The sequence below is a fragment of the Alligator sinensis genome, unplaced genomic scaffold, assembly GCF_000455745.1.
Source record: "Alligator sinensis unplaced genomic scaffold, ASM45574v1 scaffold223_1, whole genome shotgun sequence".
Classification (NCBI taxonomy): domain Eukaryota; kingdom Metazoa; phylum Chordata; order Crocodylia; family Alligatoridae; genus Alligator; species Alligator sinensis.
Window position 1 is genome coordinate 1,185,668 of NW_005841936.1, and position 9,404 is coordinate 1,195,071.

Below are 9,404 nucleotides of genomic sequence, written 5' to 3' on the forward strand. Positions count from 1 at the left end.
AGTATTGTCCACCTGTCTTTTTCAACATCTCCTCACAGCTCACTAGATGAGAACCAACTTGGAATTCATACTAATGCAAGGAGAGAGATTAAATCTCTGTACAGAATCTTTGGCCTGTCAATTCAGTTAGTAGTAAGAGTGATGAATAAGTTTTATTTTCTTGGGGGGAAAGGAACCCAAGTGACAGCTGAGCAAGAAAGAGAATTCTGCATAGACTAAGGTGAGGTAGGAATAGGTACAAATAGACCAAAGTACATATGCAATACATTTTATGGCATTTCACTCTTTTTTACTTTGTTTCCCCAGAATTCTGATAATGTTCTAGATTAGATGAATATTTAAATTATTGTAGAATAAACATTAGGAACTGAATTGAGAGAGTCAGAAATGCTTAGATGTTGATACTTCCATCTGTGGTTAAACAATCCATTTTAATTTAGAAGCCTTCAGTATTTACTCCTCATCCTATCATTTGCCACTCTTAAATAATTAATCCATCTCCCCTCATATCTTGCTAATATGCTTTTATCATAAGGAACATTTACATTTTTACTGATACTTCAATTTTCACCCCAGACAGTAAAGTAGTTTATAACAGTTATGCATTTTCTCCTCTCTACCTATATGGAAACTAATGCCCTGATCCAGGGGGGGACCCCTATACAAGCATATTGGACACAATGGGGCTCTGCATGTGCACAAGAATGAATTATGAGCAATTTATTTTCTGAGTTATTACTATTGTATCCAGAAGAGCCATATTTCATCTACTTTTTTCATCACTAAGTTTGGTACCCTATTATCACAGGCAATAATGTAATAATTCTCTCCATAAACATATCAAGCTTCATTTTAAGATTAGCTGCACAAACAGATTCCCCCCTCACATCCTCCTCCTTTGTCCCTTCTACCAGCTGGTCTCCTTGTAAACCTGGAAACTCTTCTCCCACCCAGTCTGTTCTGCTCTATCATTGTCCATTCTTCATAATATGTTTAAGACCTACATGCCCTGGTCCAGTCAGCAAAGTACTTTATAAATGCTGCCCAACAGCTCCATTAAATCATTTTGCTTTTCCCATTCCTAAATCTTTGTTAACATTGTGATTAAAAGAAATTAGTCTTCTTGCTTCTCTGTACAATGTGTGGCACCAGGCTAATACATAATACATATATTTAGTGCCATTAAAACCACCCTGTTCGAAAAACAACAAATCTCATTCCCTCCCTCACCCCAGGAATAATTTAACAGCTTATACTTTAAGCATGCTAACATTCAATGTTATACCTCAGTTACTCCTAAATTCATTAAAAGCAGGAAGAATCCTGACACGGATTTTTTTTTCTTCTCCTATGGGATGTGGCTAAATAGTTTACTTGATTTTTTTTTGAGGATTTCTTTTAACATTTATGTGCCTCTGTTTCTTCCTTTTGTTTACTTTTCCTCTGTTTGGGAAACTATGCAAAAGCTTTGAACTTTGCATTTAGCTCTGAAGAAAATTAAGACTTTCCAATTGAAATTAATCATAAGGGACTGACTTCCCATTGAAATAAACTGCATCACCAGTTAAGCCACCAGTTCACAACCCCGGGTCGTGACCCAAATGCGGGTTGCAGGGGCAATGCCAGCGGTGTTGCACAGAAAAGATGAGCTGTGTTGTGTGCCAGGAACTCCCCCACCCCTGGCCTGCCACCACTGCACTCCGCTCCCAGCAGCAGGGCATGTAAAAAAAAAAAAAAAAAAAGGTTGGGAACCACTGTGTTAAGCAGTAAAGTAGGCCAACAACAAGTGTTTTTGAAAAATCTCACCTTTCAATTTTTACTAGAGAAAACCCAATTCTAATGTTTCTATACTGAGATCTAAATCCTGGAAATCTTTAAGCACTTGAGTAACTTGACTCCTGTCTAGTCATACTGACTTCAATAGAACTCCTTTTGTAAGTGAAGTGTATGTAGGTTCTGTGCTTGCAATACAAGCACTATGGCCACAAAAAGACATTATATTTATTCTGGAAGAAAAGTCATCGGGACTGTACACATGGCAATTTAAAAGCTGGATGGCTGCCTATCGACAGCCTACCCCTTTCCCAGGCACAGGAGATGACTAGCTACCAAGTAATGGGTTCCCCGATGTGTGGGAGTGTCCCACGGAGCAGTTCTCTGAATGGAGAGCTTCCCTGTGTCACTCTCCAGCCAGGGGTCTGGAACACACACACACGCTACAGTTTGCAGACTTTCTCTTGGTAAGAATATCAGAAAATTTCTTATCGACAGAAATAAATGCCCACCTGTGGTCTATGCTACCCCATCTCAGGACTATTTTTAAGAGAAGACTGAAAGGAATACTAGCAGTATTGGAAGCTTTTCTTCTAGGCATCACCATTGCTCATTTATGTTTGTGCACCTCTGGATGATACAGAAAATCTGAACAGTCATCATGATCAATAATAAGCAATAATAAGCTTTCAAATAGCTTATGGCCTTACTTAGCAGCAGTAATACAAAGGGGGAAAACACTTTTCATTTCCCAGTGTAATATATCATGTACAAAACAAGATCAATAACATAACTTGGATAGTTACCTCATTCATGCTGTCCCACAAGTCATCACTTTGGGTGGATCCATAGCTGTGATTTAGCAAATAATTCTCAATGCCAGCTTGAAAAGCATCCTCACCAAGAAAGTTTTTCAACATCAACAAAAGAGAAGCCCCCTAAAAATAAATTTGTAAGACAAAAAGAAATGTACAGTACTTGAAGCCTTTAACTTGTGTATGCTTTTTTCCAAATTATGAACACCACAGGCTTTCTAAGAATAACTGGGGAGCTGAGATTTTAGTCAGATGATTTCATCTAAATAGTTATTTGACGTTTCTCTGAAAAATATATGAAGCTTTAGGAAGGTTGAAGAATCAGTGATGTTTCACTGACACTGATCTAATTTGAAGACTTCCCAGTTAATACCACGTAAAATAAATGGTACTCTAGTGAATGAGTCTTTGGTGCTTTTCAGATTTCACTGACAGTATTATTAAGAACTGTAAGTTGCTGCTGCCCTTGTGACAGATGGTGTGAAATATAAAAACATAAGTAACTAAAATGCATACACAGAGCAAACAGAGAAAAGTAAGGTACATTGGTAAAATGGAACATAGTAAGGAGGAATGCTAACAAGTACAGATGCGGCTTGTTTAAAGACTTGAAAAGCAAGGAGATTTTGTGAAACAAGCATTCCAAATAGCCAGTTTTGCACAAAACTGAACACTAAATTTAATCTTGCATCCATCAAGGTCACTGAGCAAGCCTGTGGCAACATTCCTGCATCAGAGCTACCTAGTCAATAAATGGCCTGAGGACAGAAAGATTACATATTCTAATGCAGATGAACAGAAGATGACCTTGAAGCATGTACAGATGTACTTCACACCATTAGTACTAAAGCATACATTGAAGATATATAAATACTAATACTGTAAAAATAAAACTCTAACAAACCCCCAGCAACTAGAAATGTGTTCAAAACTACCCTATATACTATTCTTAGAAGTCTGGTATAATTTTTTTAGAACACAGAAGCATTTTCCTTCTGAATTATTAATACACTATATTTACATACACACCTTTTTTCCTTCAAATATTAGCCATCCAAAATTGGAGTGTGTTTTTTAAGTGAGGAAACTGATTTCCACAGCAGAAAGAGGGAGGTATGGGGACGCTGGAACAGTTAGCAGGAGCTGGCTCCATGCTGGGTATGCATGCAGGGCACAGCCCACTCCCCAGTATTACTCGTTCTCTCCTTGCGACCAAAGCTTTAACTTGGTTACAGACACTACCAAATTGGCAGTAATTTTTGGCTCAGTTTACTGGATTGTATAACAAAAGCGTTACTTGCAAAGAATCAAGGAAGATGATTCTTCCACTCTACTCAGCACTAGTGAGGCCTTACTTGAAGTACTGTGTCCAGTTTTGGGCCCCACTCTTCAAGAAAGATGTGGACAGGTTGGAAAGAGTCCATCAGAAAGCAACAAAAATTATTAGATCCCTGAAGAAGGTGACTTACAAGGAAAGGCTGAAAGAACTAGGATTATTTAGTCTGGAGAAGAGAAGACTGAGGGGAGGGGATTTAATATCAGTCTTCAAATACCTGAAGGGCTATGATAAAGACGATGCAAGGGACGGGACTAGGAGCAATGGCCTCAATCTGCAGCAGAGGAAATTTAGGTTGGAGATTAGAAATAAATCTCTCTCATCATGAGGGCTGTTAAGCATTGGAACAGGATACCAAGGAAGCTGTGAAAAGTTCTAGGTATAGAGATTCCATGAGCAGGTTACACGACAATTCACTGGGATAGTTTATTTAGGGATGATCCTGCATTGAGTGAGGGGCTGGACTAAATGACCGCATGAGGTCCCTTCCAGACCTATTTTCCTGAGCCAACAAATTTGGCAATTTTAAAACTAACTGCTTAATTCATGATAGTGTGTGAATTCTGGGGTTATTCTTCTTTCAGTTGAATTGGAAACTTGTTTAGGTAAGGTGAACATGAAAAACACGCACAGAATTAAATAAATAATAAAATAAATATCTGGGATCTCTCTCAGGATATAACCGAGTTCTGCCCAACACAGGACTGAAAAATGAAGGGAAAAGTAGTTTTATAGCACTTGCATCCTCCTGACCAAGGCACCCCAACCTAATTATGAAGGATATTTTTTTTTTATTAAAGGCTAAATTATTTCCCATGCTTAGACTGTGTTTAGGGGAATGGGGAGGAAGGGTTGGAGAACAGAAGTAACTCTGTAGTCTCTTCTGGTGCCATTTAGGATATGTTCTTATATTTTCAAAACATTTGGAATTACCTTGATATAGGAAAGTGCATCAAACATTTCTTCAATCTGCTCTGAAGACTGGACAGCAGAGGAGACTGGATGAGAGGAGTTCAAGGCATCTTTCATCATGGTCTTGAATTGTAAATTCAGAAAATCTTCATCCTAGATTTAAAAAAAGAACAAAACAGGCTGTTTATGCCCTAATGAGAATTAGAACACTTAAGCTGAAGTCAAGTCGAAGCACTCTTCCAGTCACCTGGAGTTCAGAGCCAGAATTCAGAGTAGTTGCAGCAGAAAACTTTAACTGTTCTCTTGGTCTCTTCCCTGTGGACCTGGAATATTAGCCTAACCATCTAACCCTCTCTTCTGAACATGGACGCTCAATTTTCCTTTTTTTTTTCTGACATTCACCTTGATTTATAGGACAATGCCAAAAGGAGATAGCAAACTGCAATTAACCCTTTTCATCCCAACCTGTGACAACAGAAACTTACTCACAGACTGACAACTACAGTCCATATAAGTTGTATAACTCAGGTGTAGAGGTCTACTGATACATCAGTCCCAAGTGTATCAGCACCGATAAAAGGAAAACTTACATTATTGGCAATAGGCTTTTTTTGGCTGATGTGGTGAATAATGTCGCTGATAAATGCTGCATACATGTGCACAGCCTCAACATGCAATGCCACCCCAGCAGCATGAAGAGTAGTGTCCAGCGGGTAAGTCTGTTTGGGGGAAGGAGCAGAGGGGAGGGAAGGGGCATGGGGGGGGCAGGATGAGGCCCCCACAGTGAGGGAGGAAGTGGGGCTGAGGCAAGCGCTGCCCAGCCGGGGCAGAGTGTGGGATGGAGTTGTGAGCGGCTTGTCCAGGGGGCATAGGGAGCAGGGAGCAGCTCCCACTACAGTGTGCACACCTGAGGGAGGCAAGGGAGGCACGTGCCCCCCAGATCTGTGCATGGGGTAAGGGCGGGCTGCTGCTGCAGGCTGGGGTAGCACCAGGCTCTTTCCAGTGGGGGCATTGGTCCGGGGCTGTGCACAGGACAGGCGACAGCAGTGGCACTGGGAAGCAGGGTGAATTCTGGGGTGGCCACAGCCCACCCTGTAATACGCCCCCCCACCAACCCCGGTGCTGCCACTGCCCGCCCCGAGCACAACCCCAGCCCAACACCCCCACCGGGAAGAGCCCAGTGCCACTTCCAGCCCACAGAGGCAGCCCACCCTCACCCTGCGCACAGATCTGGGGGGCACATACCCATCTTTGCCTCCCCCAGCGATGCATGCAGCAGCAGGAACTGCCCCCCCTTCCCCACGCTCCCCGATGAGCCACTCGCAGCTCTGTCCCGCACTCTGCTCCAGCTGGGCAGCGCCTGCCCCTGCCCCACTCCCTCCCAGGCACCGGCTTCAGGGGGAGGGGGGAAGGGGCAAAAAAAATAGCAGTTGCTAGCACAGCCACACTGGCAACATATTGATAGTCATAAGTCACCGCTGGGCTCCCAACTGTCTTGTTACACCTCTGGCCAACACCTTGTAAGTCAATCTTTGCAGTGCCCAGGAAGAAGCAAAACATGTCAACAAGAACTCAAGGCCAAAGACTCAGTCTCTACACAAACTATTTCTCTCCCCCGCATAACTGCAGCAATTCTGTTGCAATTACAACCCTCTACATCCAATGAAGGTAGGATTTATTCCAACCAGTAGGTTCTTAAAGAAAGGCTGTGGTTTGTGTCATTTGTAGCTAATAAATGCATACATGGCGAAGTTACCAACACATTACTACAGAAAAGAACATTTTTAGGCAGGTAGATCCTTTGAGAAGATCAGGATTATATACTGTACATTTCCTGGAAGAGAAACTGGCATTTGCTTTCTTTCTGTTAGCAACTGCATATAACCACAGTGGTTATTAAAAAAAAAAAAAAAAGGGCTTTACCGGAAGCAGCAGCACGTTAATTGGACCTGGCTTTGCAGCATCTGTAGAGATCAGGTGCTTCAGTGGGGCTTGTTAGTGCTTTTATCTAAAGCAGAGTCAAACAGCTATTAGATAAAAGCCCCAAAAAAGCCCCACCGAAGTGCTTGATCTCTACAGATGTTGGGAAAGCCGGGTGCAACTAACATGCTGCCTCTTCTGGGCATGTGCTGGGCTTGGCACAGGAGCATTCTGAGTTTAAAGTAAAGCACTGTTTTTTCCCACATCTGCAAACAGCCAGTATGCAAAAATAGTAGTAATATAGCCAGGATAACTTGTCCTAAGTAGGAATGTCTTCAGTGTGTTTCAGCTAATAAGTTTTAGTGTCTCCTGATTTTTGATTGGAGTTAATAATAATTTATATAAACCTTCCCTCAGCTAACTGATTAACGGATGTTAAAGAACAATTCTATCACCATTAAGATCTAAAAAAATTACAGCAAAAATCAGACTGCAGTATGTCTTTATAGTAATATAGTAATATGCACACTGCTTTAAACCTAAGGCTCTACTACTAAAGCCACAGATCTTTATAAACAGATACTCTCCTATTACTTTATATAAAGACATTGCATGTTATCAGTGCCTATCAGCACTTGTGACTGGCAGCAAGCTGTTGACTCATATTTTATCCTTTTTTATTTTTATTTCAGTGGGGCTGAACCTGATTGCAGAGATCTGCCAAAATGGTCTGTAGTTCAAGAGTGGATATTAGCATACTCCAAATCAAGAAAAAAGGAACCAATACATGCAGTGATCAAATTGCACTGAACTAAAATGTATTTTAAGTGAATATTTTTTTTTAGATTTTTTTTTTTTTTGTAGACTGTGTAGACATTTTTTTCTTGTTTCTTAGCACCACCAAGTGGTGAAACCAAAGGCTTCAAATAAGCAGTATTTGTACATAACTTCATACAAAAGTAAGAGCTGCAAGGAGACCCTAAATTAGATATATGTACATGGAGCAGGTAGGTTAAAATGGACACACTGCATGAAGCACAATTCAGCAGTAAACTCTGGAGCTGTCTTTTAATTTCTGTTTCCTATTCCGATATATATACTGCAGTGAGAATTGGAGGACACCTATTAAGACAATTTTTAGATGGGCATCTGCTACTAACAGGCTTGTGTATGATACCTGGTTCCAGGAGTAGAATGTACAAGCCCAAGTTAAGCACATATGGGCAGGTCTAAATCTGTAAATCTTCTACACCAGGCAATTTTCTAGCACACTCATGCTGTGGCAGTGCTAATTACCTTACTCAGAACTGCATATGCAAATACAACTACATTGCCTTTGCTTCAAGGATTATCCTGTGCTGAGAAGGATGCCAGGGTACAACTACCTAGTATGCTAAGTTTGTAGTGACATAGCCTAAGTTCTCTATACAAAAAATGAGGAGGAGTTGGGTACCAAGACTTAGGATTTGCAGCCAGCACACTGAGTGGTATAGACACCTCCAAAGGAAAATGATGAAGAGAAGCATGTCTGAAACACCAAGTCTCTTCCGAACTTCAGTGCCTATGTGAGATCAAGATTTTGTAGCCAAGTGAGGTGGGCACTCCCCTGATCCCCTCACTTTTAAGCATTGTATCCAGTGCATTATACATTGTATAAATGTATTTATACATTTATAAAAAATGTATAAATAGTCCTTCCTTAGGGCCTGGCAGGCATCCAAATACCATCTAAATTGTACTTTAGGCCTCCAACGTATACAGCAAAACGCAGCACTGTGCAGATACCTAGCCTGGGTCTGCACCAGCTAGCTCAAGAACCAAAAGCAGTACAGCCACATTAGCTTAAGACCTGACTCAATCCCCTACTCCTCAACAGCATTCATTATCCCAGGTGCTTTGCTTATGCTGTCATGACTGCTTCTGTAGCTTGGGTATCTCTGCACAGCAGTGCCTCATGCCACACAGACTCAATACCCCAGCTAACTCGAGCTATCTGCAGAGCATTGCATTCTACCATGCAGAAATAGCCCAAATGCTTTTCCTGGATCTGGTCCTTAGCATTCACTATTATGCAACACCTAGAAACACAGAACTATTTATCTGCTTTATATAAAAAAGCAGATAGCATAGGGGGAAAAGGGCAAATGTACAGACTATTGAAAATATGGCTGGCTTTTAAAATAAGGTTTTAGATTTCATACCATTTAATACTATAATTTCATTAGTGAGTTACCCTATGTATAGTATGTTAGATGATGAATTCCAAGGTAAAACTCATGAAAAATACATTGAGTTAGTCATTTTATGTTAGAATTAAACCTGTCTTTTCTACCCTTAAAGAAGGTATAAGATGTCAGATAAAATGCAGTACTTACAGTGTGTAGATCTGGAAAAGTTTCTTTCAAGGCAAAATATTCCATAAAAGTGGCAAATCCTTCATTCAGCCAAAGATCGTTCCACCATTCCATAGTCACTAGATTGCCAAACCACTAAGAAAACAAATGCATGCATGACTTTTCCCTCCCACATGCAATCACAGAAAAAATGAATTTCAACCTCTATATAACAAATGGATAGTGAATAATTATAGTTTCATAGTTTCATAGTTGGTAGGGTCGGAAGGGACCTGAGCAGATCATCAAGTCCGA

General features: G+C 40.8%; 1 protein-coding gene across 1 annotated transcript in view; it reads right to left on the minus strand.

Annotated features, from left to right (window-relative positions):
* The window catches only part of LNPEP (leucyl and cystinyl aminopeptidase), a 90,462-nt gene that overhangs the window by 26,261 nt on the left and 54,797 nt on the right, over positions 1–9,404 (minus strand). Inside the window, exons 7-9 of the mRNA XM_006019696.3 lie at positions 9,132–9,245; positions 4,858–4,989; positions 2,580–2,711 (exon numbers count right to left, since the gene is read on the minus strand). Coding sequence (XP_006019758.1) covers positions 2,580–2,711; positions 4,858–4,989; positions 9,132–9,245 — 378 coding nt within the window. The remainder of the gene's footprint in view (positions 1–2,579; positions 2,712–4,857; positions 4,990–9,131; positions 9,246–9,404) is intronic.